The following is a 15,153-nucleotide window of genomic DNA, read 5'->3' as shown; positions in this document are numbered from 1 at the left end:
CACACTCCAGCTACAAGGGACATTGTAACCGTGGCTACTGAAGACATGAGCAAGAGACCATGTTCTAGTCACAGCCTGCAGCAGTTCAGGAAACCCCCATTCTAGGCCAAAACAGCCTTGGTGAATTTGAGGTGACCCCCATGGGAAGCTACTGTAGAGAGCCATGCCTATGGTTGCACTACACAGTTAGGTTGAAAGGAGACTAGACATTCTCTCTAGAGCAGTGTTTCTCATCCTCCCTAACACTGAGACCATTTAATACAGCTCCTCATGTTGTGGTGACCCCCAACCTTAAAATTATTTTCATTGCTATTTCATAATTGTAATTTTGCTACTGTTATTAGTTGTAATGTAAATATCTGATATATGTGACCTTTGTGAAAGGGTCATCAAACCCCTTAGGGGTCATGACCTACATGTTGACAACTGTTGTTCCAAGTACTCAGTGGAAAAGCTTGTGATTGAGAGGTGGAAGAGTTGTACCTGTCCTTGGCTGTGATTGGTCTTGATGAATTAGAAGTTGTGCTGTGATTGATTTACTACAGTTACTACATTTGCATACCCCTACTCTGGTAGTTTGAATGAGAATGACCCCATAGGCTCATATATTTGAATACTTGGTCCCCATTTGGTGGAACTTTTTGGGAAGGATTAGCAGGTGAGGCCTTGTAGAAAGAAGTATGTCAAGCATGGGGTGGGGGGAGGAGGTGTGTGTGTGTGTGGGGTGAGTGGGTGTTGGGGGATAGGTTTCAAAAGACTACTGCCATGCTCAGTGTGCTGTCTCTGCCTCTTGTATGTGGATTGAGATGTGAGCTCTCAGCTGTTCCTGCTGCCATGCCTTTGCTCTGCTATGTGATCATGGACTCTAACCCTCTGAAACTGTAAGCTCAATTAAACATGCTCTTTTCCAGGGTGCCTTGATCATGGTATTTTGTTACAGCAATAGAAAAGAACCTAATAAACCCCCTTTGCCATCTCCTAGTTGACTAAACCAGGCTGCCCCTCACGCTTTTGGATTCAGCTCAACACTGCTTCCTGACATTGCAGCATCAGGGCTAATAAAAAGCTTCCTTTTTTTTTTTTTTTTTTTTTTTTTTTTTTTTTTTTGCCTACTTGTGAACTTTTTATGGGGGGAATAGGCTGAGTTGGTGATAGGAAAGCTATGTATGCATAGTAGACAACTGGGTTCCAGTAAGCAACCAGGAGCAGGAGCTGTGAGGAGCAGAGGGAGCTGAGACCACAAAGGACACTTGAGAAGGTGGGAGGCAGTAGAGCCAAGACTGTAGAAGGAAGTGTCTCAGGAGATGAGAGAGTGAGTGTCCTGGTCACTGGAAGAGTCCCAGGGACCTGCCAAGCCTTAAGAGCTGTGGATCCTTATACTCAAGATTGGAGATCTTAATACAAGCTGGTGTTAGGTGCTGAGGGTCTAAGCATCCAGGCCTCGAGAGCTGTAATGCTGGCCATTGTCTGCATCTGGTGATGCCAGATGCTGATGTGCGCTCTGCCTTTCTGGTAGCTGGATGAAGGGTCACGTAGAGTCAAGGCCCAGAGCAATAAGCCTCTGACCCCAACACCTGGAGCTGTTAGTTTCTCTGGAATCTAAAGCTTGGAGCCTTACACCTCTAGTTCTCAAGACCCAGAGATATATGCATCTGAGTTTGTCCCAGCTCATGAATGGGCCATGGCATTTAGCAACCTGGATCAATACTGAGGAAGCCTATTTGTGGTTTCCTATTTATGATTTCCATCTGGATAGAACAAAGAACCCCAGCCAGATGATCGGCAATAGGCCTTTTCTTGTATATTTATTTATATATACAGAGCACTGCTTCATGTATGTACATGTCTGGAATCAAAATGATGTCCTAGTGCCGTTATTGTTCTGGTCATACCACCTAGAGTCTGCCTGGCTAGTCAGAATTTGTTTTTCTGTATTGCTGGTTTTCTTTAGTTATGGTGTTTTTTCTTTGCAATGTGCCATGGAGAATAATCTGTGTTAGTATGTTCAGATATAATAGGCTAGGAGTACCTATAATGATTATTCCCAAATGCTCAGTAGCTACTATATCAAAGATTTATTTCTCATTTATGTGACTTTAAGTAACAGTAACCCAAGGGCAGACTCTTCCATGGAGAAACTCAGTCCAAATAGCTTTTAGTCTTTCTTTTTCTGACCTCCCTTTGTGGCTTCTAGGTCACTGTAACCAACAAAAAGAGTTCTGGAGTGTCGTGCATGTTCTTTGAAAGTGTTGGCACACTTGTTATAAGCCTAGGAACATATGGATACTGGGACTTCTATGTGGTCACAGATATCTCACATGCTTCTGGAACAGGTGTGTCTTCTCTTGTAGTGGCATTTCATACCAGTAAACCTATGATAAATTGAAAATCAGGGCTGGGAAGACAGCTCAGCTGGTAAGGCTCTTACCACACTAGCCTGAGGACCCGAGTCTGATCTTTTGAACCCATGTAGAAACCATGGGTGTGGCAGTGCACACTTGTGAGTCTAGTGCTGGGGAGGCAGTGATAGCAGACCCCCTGTCAGCTAACCTAGAGCTCTGGGCAAGCTTTAGGCCAGTGGAGTGCCTGATGAGATGGACTACTCCTGAACAATGTCACTGAGATCTCTGCATGCACACATGTGTGCCCATATGGACACATGTGAGCCAAGATCCCTAGCCTAGGGAAGCTCACCCTGAGCACTGTTATAATGCTTACCATCTTAGAGTTGGGCAGATCTGCCTGTAGCAAAGCCCATTGCATAACAGTGTATTGAGTAGCTCATTCAGTTTGTTGAATACTATACAGAAAGGGGAAACTAGAATAGTTTTGGGGGTCATACTCCCACCATTACACATTTGATGGAGTGCTAGGTGAAGCCATTGCAAGTTGGGACCAGCTGCCTTTTGACCATAGTTATAACTTCTGTAGCCACTCTCCTGTTGGGTGGCCCCCCTTTTATTATGAAGAACAATACACAGAAGTATCTTGTGTGTATCTCAGGTGTATGTTATATCAGTATAGACATAAAAAATAGACTTGCCAGGGAGAGACTATAGGTGTTTTAGTTTTCACAAATGTAATTAAATGATTCAGGAATATAATTAAATGTGTTTTTGAGACACACCTCATTGTGTAGCCAAACTTGACTTTAGATCTGAGGCCCTCCTGCCTTGACCTCTTGGGTGCTAGGATTCCAGGGATGTACCACTAGTTCAGCTGTCCTTGAAGGTTTTTGCACCATGCTTTGTGTGGATGGGCAGAGTCCAAAAAAGCACATCTCACTATGACTTAAGCGATGACAAATCAACCTGTGCCTCTTCTCCATTAACATCTTCGTTCCTCTTGGCAGAGAGGCTTTTCCTGTATGTTGAATGTCTAGTTTTCTAGCTTTGTAATATGGTGTAGGCTCTTTCTAATATTCTCTTATGCTGTATTCCAGAGTGGTGCAGACTTCTGGGCAAAACCAAGCTGATGATGCCACATTCAGTGAGGAGTTGTAGCTCACAGATTCTGCCTCTGGGGGTCGTCTGGCTCACTGACCTGCTCCCCCCCTTGCTCATCCCCGCCCCGTGGTGCTATTTCAGCAGTCTCCACACTTCTAATTTTGAAACCACAGGGCAGTCATTATTTTCTGTGTTGCTGTCTAGTTTTGTGCTTTGAGTTGTCCTGTGAAGTTTTGCTTGCGTAGTCATTGTCTTTTCGTTGTCCCTCCTCTGCTTTATGTTCCCACGGGCCCTGAGGTCTTTATGTGTTACTTTTCTTTATGTTGTATTTCCTCTTTCCCTCTGGGCTTAGGCATGCTCTGTTGAAGGAAGGCAGGAGGAGATGGAGAAATGCGAAGGCCCTTGTGAAGGGCCCAAAGGAGCTGCACCTAGGTGTCTGCTCACCCCGGCTGCTTGGGGAATGGGGCAGAAAGTAGGAATTAGCCCAGATTTTAGCCTACCCCTGGTTCTATATATGATCCTGGGCAAGTCACTTCCTTTCCTTCTCCAGGTTTCTGATTATAGTCGAGAAAGATGGATCCCAGAGGATCCTTTGTACCTTGGAACCTGTGAGGCATAGTGCTGCACAGTTCCTCAGCACAGGGGCCGATGCTTCTCTGTAGTGGCCAGTTCCACACTTTTCTCCTTTTCTTTGGAAGCTCCATGTCAGGCAGTGCCTCACAGGAGAATGCAGAAGCCATCTAATCATTTACTGGATGTTCACAAGGGGCTAACTCAGTTCTAAAGGTTGTTAAAACTGTAGGAAGGCAGAGGGGCTGGGGAGGCTGAGCAGACTGAGTTCTTAGAGAGGAAAGAGTCCAGACCTGCATGAGTCATGGCAGGGGCAGATGGGGAGGATGGTGGATGGAAGGGTAGCCAGAGGATCCTAGAGCTTCTGAGGAGAGTCAGTTCTGCTGGAGACACTGCCCCACTTGGAAAGCTGTTTCTCTTCATTTGTGTTTTGCCTCAGTGCTTTTTACCTTCCTTTCCTTCTGTATGTCCTACTCTTCGGCTTCCTCCATGTCTGTCTGGCTGGTAGGGCCCCCTGGCTGGCTGGCCCTGGCTGGCTGGCTGGCCCTGGGCGTCTCCCTCTTTTTTATCCTCATTCTCTTCTCTCTTGAGCCCACATTCCTCCTCCTACTTAATTCTCTCAGCCCCGCCTATGGCTCTGTTGCCTAATTCTTGGCCATTCACCTTTTTATTAGACCATTCAGGTGCCTTAGGCAGGCAAGGTGAAGCAAGTGTAGCACATCTTTACATAATTAAACAAATGCACCATAAACAAATGTAACACACCTTTACATAGTTAAAAGTAATATTTCACAACAGTCTGCGATAGTAATAATCCCAGAACCACTTTCCAACTAGGCTAGACTGGATGACTAGCAACCTTGGGTTTCCACCCATCTCCACCTCCCTAGCTCTAGGATTATGAGCACATGCTACCATGCCTAGCTTTATGTAAGCTCTGGAATTGAACTCCGTTTTGCCAACTGAACCATCTCCTTAACCCAGCATGAATTCTTAAGAAGCAGAGATGACCTAATGAAGTTTGGACCTAGTCAGGAACCTGCTCTTTCTTCTAAGGTTTTGGTTGAGCACAGTTAGCTGCTTCTGTAAGTGGATTACTTTGTGAAGTGATAAGACTGGGCATGAGCACAGACCTTGCGAGTCTGCTCCCTGTCTTGGTTTTCAATTTAAGAGTGAGTGACTCTAAGCTGGCATTCATTTGGGTCAATGTAGAGGCAGTCAATATGTATTATATGTCTTTGATGCTGGTTGCTGGATCAATTGCAATTAGTTTGCAGCAGATTGCATTAACATATCTGAAATTAATACGCCCAGTGGTCTAATGAAAAGGAATTGACCATGACTACACTGTGGCTGTTTCTAGTTTCTTTCAAATGTGCTTTTCAAACTATACTTTTTTCTTCTTTGGTTAATGGCTTTAAATTGGTATGTCAACATAGGCCTAATCTATTGATTTTTCCCATTTGCCTTTTAAAAGCAGTCCCTGATAATGATATGTGTGTAACATTTGATGTTTTCTTTCATTAGGTGGCTTTTACTAAATACCTTAAACTTGTGTTTTTTTCTTGGAATCTTATGTGGAATACAACAGACTATTAAGCCTTTGAATGTGTTCATTTATCACATTTTTTTTTCTTTCAAGTCACTAATATTTCATTAAGACTTAGAAAGTCAGAAGTAAGATTAAGAAGTACTAAAAACGTTGATGAGGGGAGCATTGTTTGTCCCGCTGTTGTTTTTATCCAAGTATTATTAATTTTTAAAGAGCAATTATAGTCAATTTCAATATTAACATTGTAATATATAATACATATAGATAGATGGGAGGAGCGATCTTTAGGCGTGATCATGTCAAAGCTTAAATATTTCACATGAGTACATGAATTATGTTTATTTCAAGTCCTAAGGGATGACTTTTTTTTGTCTAGTTTAGAGGTAGTCACTTTCTGAGAGTGGAACATTTTTTGTATTGGGGCAAATGGCAGGATTTATGCGCTTGGTCACCTCATTGATTTATTTTGGTATTTTCCATCTGCCAAGTAAGATATTCTCCTAAGAATGCCAAAAAGTTTAGAACACAGTGCCTTAGAGCAGAAGCTCATCTGTCTGTAAAGGTCTAGCAGGGGTGTCCAACCTTTTGACACTGGTGTGACAGACACTGTGGTCCACAGATGTGTTGGAACATAGTCATAGCTGTCCTGGGGTACATGTGGTCAGAGAAGGTCTCAGGTTGGACATATCTGTGAGCCTTGTTGGATCCCCTGTTCGAAAGAGCTCTTGAGTACATCCTAGTTTGGAGGTTATAGGAGAAGACATGTTAAGGACATGTCAGAGCTTCTGAAAGTGACCAAAGCTGTGCACAGCCCCTAGGCCCACAGCAATGTGGTTAGTCTGACGTTGCCTTGGACATTCATGGAGACCATGGTAGGAGCTGATAGGGGTCAGATATCAGGTTATTTTTCACACTCTGCCAGCTTTGAAATCCAGCTATGATCAAACGTTTAACTGGCATTAATGGACAGTCATCTCTTATAAGTTCCTTTACATTATGACTCATGGGTGTAAACATAACTAAATATATTCCTTTTTTCATTGAAAATGAGATTTATAGTTTTGGTAGGATATTCTGTTAATATTATTGGATAAAATACAAAAGTAATTTACCTGCATGTCATCTTGTTCTTTATATTCTTTTGATATAGTTTAAAAATTGATGGTGTATTTTGGAAAAAAAAACCTTACTTCTACTGAATCATAAAGCAAGATTATATAATATCCAGCTGCAGCTGAGCAGTAGTCTAATAATAAAGACTTTGAGGTAACTGTACTCAGTGATGCTGCATGAGTGAGATCTTATTTAAAATACCTATCTAGGCTCCATTAAAAACTAAAACAAAGAAGTGATTTAGGGAGCTGAGAAGACTGCTCAGCCATTTAGAGCATATACTACTCTAGCTGATGACCTGAGTTTAGTTCCCAATCCACATCAGGTGACCTGTAACTTCAGTTCCAGCGTTATCTGATGTCCTTTGGCTCCCACATGCACCTGCATGCATGTGGTGCACAGAAACTCTTACTGGCACACATACATACACATTTAGAAAAAAAAAATCTTTAAAAAGAAAATCAAAGAAATGAATTAGTCTGTGGCTCCATGATCTCATAGAGTTAAAAATATTTTGCCTAAAATTTTCCTGAGTGTGATTAGTAGTATATATTAGCTATTAAGATAACATTGTGGGCTTTCCAAAAGGGTTTGAGCCAGGTGAGTGAGGGTAGACATAGCTGTGTGGGTGAACCTTTAATGTTTTTCTAAAATAACTTCTGATCTGAAAATAATTACTAGTTCACAGTATGCTACAGTAAGACAAAACACCCAGTAACAGTCCCATGCAGCCTTTGCCTGCCTACTTCCTCTAATGTTGACATCTGATGCAAGTCTAGAACAACACTAAAACCAGAAATTTGCACAGATGTCTTTCTATACCTAAGCTTTAGAACTTAAAAAAAAAAAAAAAAAACATTTTGAAGTTTTTTTCTTTTTCATTTTTTTTAAAAATAGCATTGGTTAAGAGTTTCACCATGACAGTCAAATTATATATATATATATATATATATATATATATATATATATATATATATATATATATATATTGAGATTGTAATATAATTATGTCATTCTCTCCCTACCCCCCATTCACTCCCTATAAAGTCTCCCATAAAACCTCCTTGCTCTCTTTCTAATTCATGGCTGATTCTTGCATTAATTGTTGTTATATACATATATGCATATATAGTCCTAAACACATCCTGCTTTATTGGTTGAAGTATTAAGGCAACTCCATGTAGTTAAAAGGGAGGTTTATTAGGGGGTTTTACTTACTACAAGTAAAGGGATAGATTACAGGGTTTGGGAGAGGTGAAGTACAGTCCAGTGGTGTTTTCTGGCTAACTCTGCTTGGTCTACCATCCAACATCTAGGCTTACCAGGAACCAAGAGAGCAGGCACCCTGGATCTTGGGTTTTAAGGGCTCCCGTCTTGGCCCTGCCTCAGGAGCAGGCCATAGGTAGGCGTGACAGTTACCAGAAACCTCACTGGGGGTAATACTTCCAGGTCAAAGCTGGAACAGCCACCCACTACACTGCTTAGTCTGTATAATGTTACTTTTATATATATCTTCAGGGCTGACCATTTGGGAAGACTATTTCTCCAGTGCTCAGCATTCCTTAATTGCCAGTAGTTCTTTGGAAAGCATTGAGGCCTCTTGGGCTTTCTCCTGTCCACATTTGCATATCTGTTGTTGTTATCCTTGTTCACTTCTTGTTTAGGCAGTCATATTAATGAGACTTTATGGGCCCAAGTTCTGACATTGCAGGAGACACAATGTTATAGCCAACTCTTTGATCCTCTGGCTCTTACTGTCTCTGCAATGATCCTTAAGCCTTAGGTGAGGGAGTTGTTTTGTAAATGTATCCATTGGGACTGGGCTCTGGAACTCACTTTGGTTTGTTGTGGTTTTCTGAAGCGGTCCCCTTGCAAAAAGAAGTTTCTCTACACTTCTCTCTGGGTGTAAAGGTAAGGGATTGTGCTGGTTTAGTAAAGTGGTGGTTGTAGATTGTCCTCTAAGAGCTGTGGTTTCACTAGCCCTGGATAGCTGGTGATTTCCCTCTTGTTGAGTGAGTCTTAATTCTAATTAGAGGAGTGTTGGCAACTAACAAAGTATGCAGGCCACTATTGCAACCTTCGGGTTCCCCTATCCTGTTGGTTGCTATTGTGGTTCATAGGCATGGCATCATAGCCAGGGAGGACTTTTGGTTCCTTGCTTTGGAACCTTGCATTGTACCTTGTGGTATCATGAAAGCTAGTCCTCCAGGAGCAAGCATTCAGGTTAGTTGCAGCTCTGAGGCTGCAGGTCCCTGTATCTGAAATCCATGGTATCTTCAGCAATACAGACCTACCTTCCACTTCTGGGGCCAACCAAGGGCATTAGCAATAGCCTGTAATGTTTGGGAATCTCTTGGTCAACCTTGACTAATAACACAAAAGAGGCCTTCTTATGCCTGCTGTAGGGGTTTTGTTAGATGGTCTTTAGCTTTTAGAGGAAACATTATCAGCCCAAATGAGAAAGATTCATTTAAACTATATGGTTGTATTGATATAGATGTACGTGTATTACAATTTTTTTTTTTAGGTTGATAATGGTATGAAAATTTCCTAAGGGATCACATTATGATAATTTTTATTCATGTGTATAATGTATTTTGATCTTTTACCCCTTGTTACCCTCCCTTCCTCCCTATCCCTTCCAGAGATCCTCCCCTTCAACTTCCCAGCCAGTCCCTCTTCTACTTTCTCTCCTTTCCTCTCCACTACACACACACACACACACACACACACACACACACACACAGACAGACAGACAGACAGACACTATGACCCAATGAATTTAATCAGGGTTATTTAGAGGAGCATGGCCAACTTACCCAGTGACTATCACCTATGAAAATGTCTCTCTGTCCCCAAACAACTATTAAATGCCTAGTTCTCAGGGCTAGATGAGGCCTGATGAGCCCCTCCCTCACATGACAGAAAGGTGATTTGCTCAATCTTGGGCAGGTAATAACAATTATACTTTTACCATTCTTTTTACTACATTTTTATTTGTGTGTATATAACTGGTTTTTGATATTTTCGATTAAAAAGCATTGTGGAGGATTTACTTAGATTTATATCTTTAAGCTGAGTGTTGCTCATTGCTCGTTGATAGTATCTGTAAGACTGGCCGCTTAGACCAAGTGTTCTTTTTCCTGTTCTTATTACCTATCCTCCCCTGTCTCCATAGGCAGGTCATTTAACCTCCAGAAGATGGCTGAACCTGCAGGAGTACCAGAGCAAGAAGCTCATGTCAGAGCATGGAGTGCGTGTTCAGAGGTTCTTTGTTGCCAGCACTGCTAAGGAGGCTCTGGAGGCAGCGAAGAGACTGAGTAAGCTGGTCCAGGGGATGAGCGTTGGCCGTCAGTGGAACTGGCTTCCCACTCGTGTGCCTTTGCTCCGGGTTACACTACCTGGGTGGCAACTTTGAATTGCAAAAGCAAAAGAACACTTGAATCGGGAAAACTTAATTCTTTTTCTTGAGGTAGCAGGACATAGGGGTTGCGTTGTGGGAATCTCTTAGGTTTTCCTTTACGCCCCCTTCTATCAGTTGTGGCTTCGTGGTGGGAAGAAACAAGGCTGTAGATGAGGCATGAGAGTGACATCCTTCTAGGAGCCTCTTAAAAGCTGGGATGAGTGATTGGAGGAGAGCAAGGGGAAGGCAGGCAGCAATTTCAGTTGTTTTTGTTTTTTTATGTCATTCACATTGGCCTTGAACTTGTGATCCTAGTGAGAGCAAGGTGCTGACGTCATAGCTGTGTGCCGGCAGACCCTGGCTGAGGGCATAGTTTCAAACTCCAACTATTTTGACCTCCCATTACCAGTTCTGACTGCTTATGAGGTCCTTCTCCTTTCTGTGCCTTTAGTTCCTTAGCTGTAGAGCAGAGCTGTGCTTCCATTCCATCGCTGCTGTCTTCTGGGCCCTGTTCATTTTAGTGATGGAAAGTCTCATCCGTGTCTCTAGCTGTGGATGGAGAAGAATCAGGTCCTGCTATCTTCTTTCCAGTGACGATTCTATGTGGTGGCGTAAGGATTCCCTTATTGTAATTTGGATTATAGTATCCAGTATTAATAAAGTGGGAGCCACATAGAATATTTAAAATTTCTAATAGTCTTTAAAAAGAAAAAAGTGATAGATGAAATTAACTTTGATAATAAATTATATTTAATATAGCCAGCTAGCAGCATTTTATTATGACTAATATTAATGAGTATCAGGATCTTTTCTTTCCTTTTCTTTTTTCTTTTCTCTTCTCCTTTTCTGAGATAGAGTTTCAAGTAGCCCAGGCTATCCTTAAAGTAATCCTATTGCTAAAGATGACCTTGAACTTCTCTCCTGCCTCTGCCTCCAGACTGGTAAGATGATAGGCGTGCATCATTGTGCCTGGCTCATATGGTCTAGAACTCAAACCCCAATGGGCCTTGTATATTGTGCTAGGTGAGTATTCTAACAGCTGATATATCCATAGGGTCGTAGTCATTACAAATCTTGTTTCTAGTTTACACGATAGCACATCCTATTTCACATGAGTCTCATGTCAGAGGGTCAGACACTGTGACAACTATATAAGACAGTGTAGTTCTGGACACTAGGAGGATTTGAATGTGCCTATAACCTTGAGGAACAGTTTTTTTTTTTTTTTCCTGCTAGGCCTGGAGGAGATCCCTAGCCCCCTCAGTGACCTTGAGGACAGACTGGGTAAAGGATGATTTCCTAGAGTTTTTTCCAGGAAGGGATGATTTTTGTTTTAGGGTTTGAAAAAAAAAATGAGAAACAAAAACTGTACAGTTAAGTTGGTCTTTGCTTTTCATTTCCCCTGTATTTCTTCAATGCAGGGGCCACTCTGGGCACCACTGATGGCTTCCATGTCCCTAACCAGCTTAGACATAGCATGGCTGAATGACAGCATGTCCTTCAGATCTTCATGGAGTTAGGAACTTACTGAACAACCTAGCCTCCTACTTTTGGGTTTATATTTTAGAAAATACTTATTTGGTCATCATTTCACAGTCAGAGATTCTAAACTATGCTTTTAAGGTAATTCTTGTTATTGGGAAGTTAACCATGTGTTCTGTACTTGGTTTACAAGAAGGGAGAAAATGGACAATAGAACAAGTTTAAAAGAAAATAAAAATTAAATAATGAAAATAAACTTTCTTTAAACCTGAATTTTATTTTTGATGGTTTTTAAGAAATTCATACTAGATGAAGGGATTGAAAATGGGAAAGGGATTAAGAAAGCCAGATCTGATGAAGGAAATGAGCACAATACTGCTGTGTACGTGTGCATTATTTCCCTGTGAGTGCCTGCGATGTTCTTCAGTGGTCAGACCAGTGGAGGTTCTGTGTGTGGACCCGCTTCTACCTAAATAAGAATTCAGAGAACTAATCCAGAGGCTCCTGTGGGGCTGGGGAGACAGCTCCGTCAGTAAAGTATTTACTGAGTTCGATTCCCTGGAAGCTGCATATGACAGAGGGACGAGGGCTGCAGCAGCTCATCCCGGGAGTGCGTGACAGACTCACGCTCAGGGAGTTGTTGCCTTATAAGCAAGGTCTCCTCTAGTTTCTGATATTGAGTTTTGTTGATCTGAGAGGAGATTGTTGACTTTGTAAAAGGAGCTGCTACCAGTTCTTAGAAGGTTTCAAGTCAAACAAGTTGATAGTAGACTAGAAAAGAAATATGTGCATCACTGCTAACTGTGACTGCCTGTAGAGAGCCAGGCAAAAGAATCGGGTGGAACTCCATCGTGCTCATGTTCCTGCTACTACCAGATTGACAAGGAACCACAGGCACACTTTCACCAAATAGATTTGAAGTTAAGATTAAAGATGGATTACACATATGTCTTCCTGATTGTCCTGGGATCTCCTATATACACACACACACACACACACATATATATAAATACGCTAATGTACAAAGTATGATATAAACTTGCATTTTGCATCATCATCAGGAACATTTGATTTCAGGAGGCTTATTTCAGTCATAATCAACTTTGTGGGCAGGTGAGATGTATATAAGTAGTATCCTGTCAATCTTGTGTTAGGAGAACTCATTTTAATGTCTAATGTGTATAAATGATTAAAAAGTCTTTTTACTTTTCTTATATTCAGATATTGTGTTAGTCACCTTTCTCAATGCTGTGACCAAATACCTGTCCAGAAGCAACTTGAGGGAAAAAGTTTTTGTTTATTTATTTAAGCTCATAGTTTGAGAGAATACAGTCTGTTGTTGGGGGAGGCATGGCAGCAGGTAGCTTATGGGGAAGGAGTTTAATTTTCACAGAATAGGCTGAGGAGAGCAGATGAGAAGTGAGGTCAGGCTATAAAACCTCAAGAGGTCTACTTCCTGTTCCAAGCCTCTGCCTCCTTAAGATTGACAAATTTCCAAAATGACCCTATCAATTGGGGGCTTAGGATATGAGCCTGTGGGTGGTATTTTATGATTTAGCTTACAATAGATATTTTGAAATAAAATGCTATATTATGAAAGTTTTTGAAAATGCTCCTTGACAATATGTGTACTTGTGTTTGAATGTAGCCCCCACCCCCATCTGTTTCTTTCTGAACAGATTGGTTACCTGAACCTGTAAATGGACGTTTCTGTCTCACCAGCAAGTCCCTCACACCCAGCAGCTGCTCCCCAAATTAGCACACTGAGTCTTATAGTAATTATAAATGCTTGGCTAGAAGCTCAGGCTTATTACTAACTAGCTCTTACACTTAAATTGACCCATAATTCTTATCTATGTTTAGCCATGTGACTTGGTACCTTTTCTCAGTGTGGCATTCTCATCTTGCTTCTTCTGCATCTGGCTGGCGACTCCCAACTCCATCCTTCCTCTTCCCAGCATTCTTAGTTTGGTCACCCCACCTATACTTCCTGCCTGGCTACTGGCCAATCAGTGTTTTATTAAACTAATTAGAGTTTACATCTTTACAGTGTATAAGAGGATTATTGCACAGCAAGACCCCTAGTCCTGGTCATCTATAGATCAGATCAGCTGTGTTTATAACTCTCCTAGACTTAACAGAATATGTTGCCTCTCAGGTGCCCCAAGCTTTCTTACTGTTCCATGTCCTCAGTAATCCCTCTCCTATCTTTTGTATTTAGTCAGTTACCAAAGCTTGTTAATATTAAATGCAGCATTTTTACTTTATTGATAAGAAAACAGGCAAGATTATGTTAAAAAACCAATCAACGTTGTCGAGTTAATAATCAGCAGAGATATGATTCACACCCAGCTCTAACAGATTTAATAGTGTCCCCATGCATTTCTCTCTTTGCTGTCTTTATGACAGGTCTAGGGAGATGGTTTGTGTGGGTCAGCATGTTTAAAATTGAAAGTGAATCTTAGTAAAATTAGAAGGTTGTATTAACTTGATATGGCAGGTTCTTAGGTGCAGTTTATAAAACCTGTAATTTGTAGATACTTTCTTAATGACTCATTTTGTTGTATCTCTGGACAACAGAACATTTTGCTGTATAGTTGTGGAAAGCTTGTTAACTTGAATATTTGTTAGAATGGGCAATGCAAAGCTATTATTTCTGAAATGCAATTTATAATGATAAGATATTGATTGAATGAGATCCTCATTTTCTTGCACTGAAAACAGGTTTATATCTGATTGAGAGAATAAATTTGGTTTGGTAAATGAAAATTTTAATATGTGGATCATTCTCACTTATGCAGCAGTTTATTATAGTGTCTAAGCATGCTTTAAAGAAGGAAGATTGGCCTGAGCCATGGCTCAGTGGCTATGCATACATTGAAGCCTGATGAGCTGAGCACCTTAGGACCCACTTGTTAGAAGTAGAGAACCACTCACGTTGCCTTCTGGCCTCTGCATGTACACCCTCCCCTACCACAAGTACACACACACATACGCAATAAACATCTTTAGGTGCTCTAATGAGGCATGTTACTGCATGCTTTCTTTTCATATGAACTAAACTTCATGAATGCAATCCACACATTACGAGAGAACACCTATTCTGTACAGGACTCATCTGTACTTTGCTTTTCAGTTCTTTAAGGTACACCTAGTACTGTCAGCTGTACTCTGAAGTATTTGAATATAAACGCCAATGAAACATCTTGGACTACTACCTTTTAATTTTTGGATTCTCTACAGTTTGTCAATTATTCCTATCACATGGCCAGAAACTCTCAATATTTCATTAAACAGGAAAAAGTATAGTTATAAAACTCCAGTTTTTTAAATCAGGGAAGAGAATTGAAATATAAATGGAAAGATTAACCTTCTGTGAGGTAATGACATCCATCCTAAGATGGAATTGGCCAGCTTGGGTTGCTTTCAGCTATAGCATGTTTCCATTCATCAATATGAGAACTTAACTCTTTGTTTTATATAATTACATCCCGAAGCCTGGCAGATTACTTCCACCATTATGGAATTTTCTTCTCGCTACCCATTGACACTGATTGACTGTTAGTCCTGTAGACAGTTAAATACAG

At 41.2% G+C, this 15,153-nt stretch overlaps 1 protein-coding gene across 1 annotated transcript in view; it reads left to right on the top strand.

Annotated features, from left to right (window-relative positions):
• LOC118580080 (succinate--CoA ligase [GDP-forming] subunit beta, mitochondrial-like) overlaps window positions 1–10,099 on the top strand; it is a 61,694-nt gene extending 51,595 nt beyond the window's left edge. Inside the window, exon 2 of the mRNA XM_036181886.1 lies at window positions 9,860–10,099. Coding sequence (XP_036037779.1) covers window positions 9,860–10,099 — 240 coding nt within the window. The remainder of the gene's footprint in view (window positions 1–9,859) is intronic.
• The last annotated feature ends 5,054 nt before the right edge of the window (window positions 10,100–15,153 follow it).

The sequence above is a fragment of the Onychomys torridus genome, chromosome 3, assembly GCF_903995425.1.
Source record: "Onychomys torridus chromosome 3, mOncTor1.1, whole genome shotgun sequence".
NCBI classification, from domain to species: Eukaryota; Metazoa; Chordata; class Mammalia; order Rodentia; family Cricetidae; genus Onychomys; species Onychomys torridus.
Note: the sequence above shows the minus strand (reverse complement) of the source record. Positions and strands in the feature narration are given on the sequence as shown.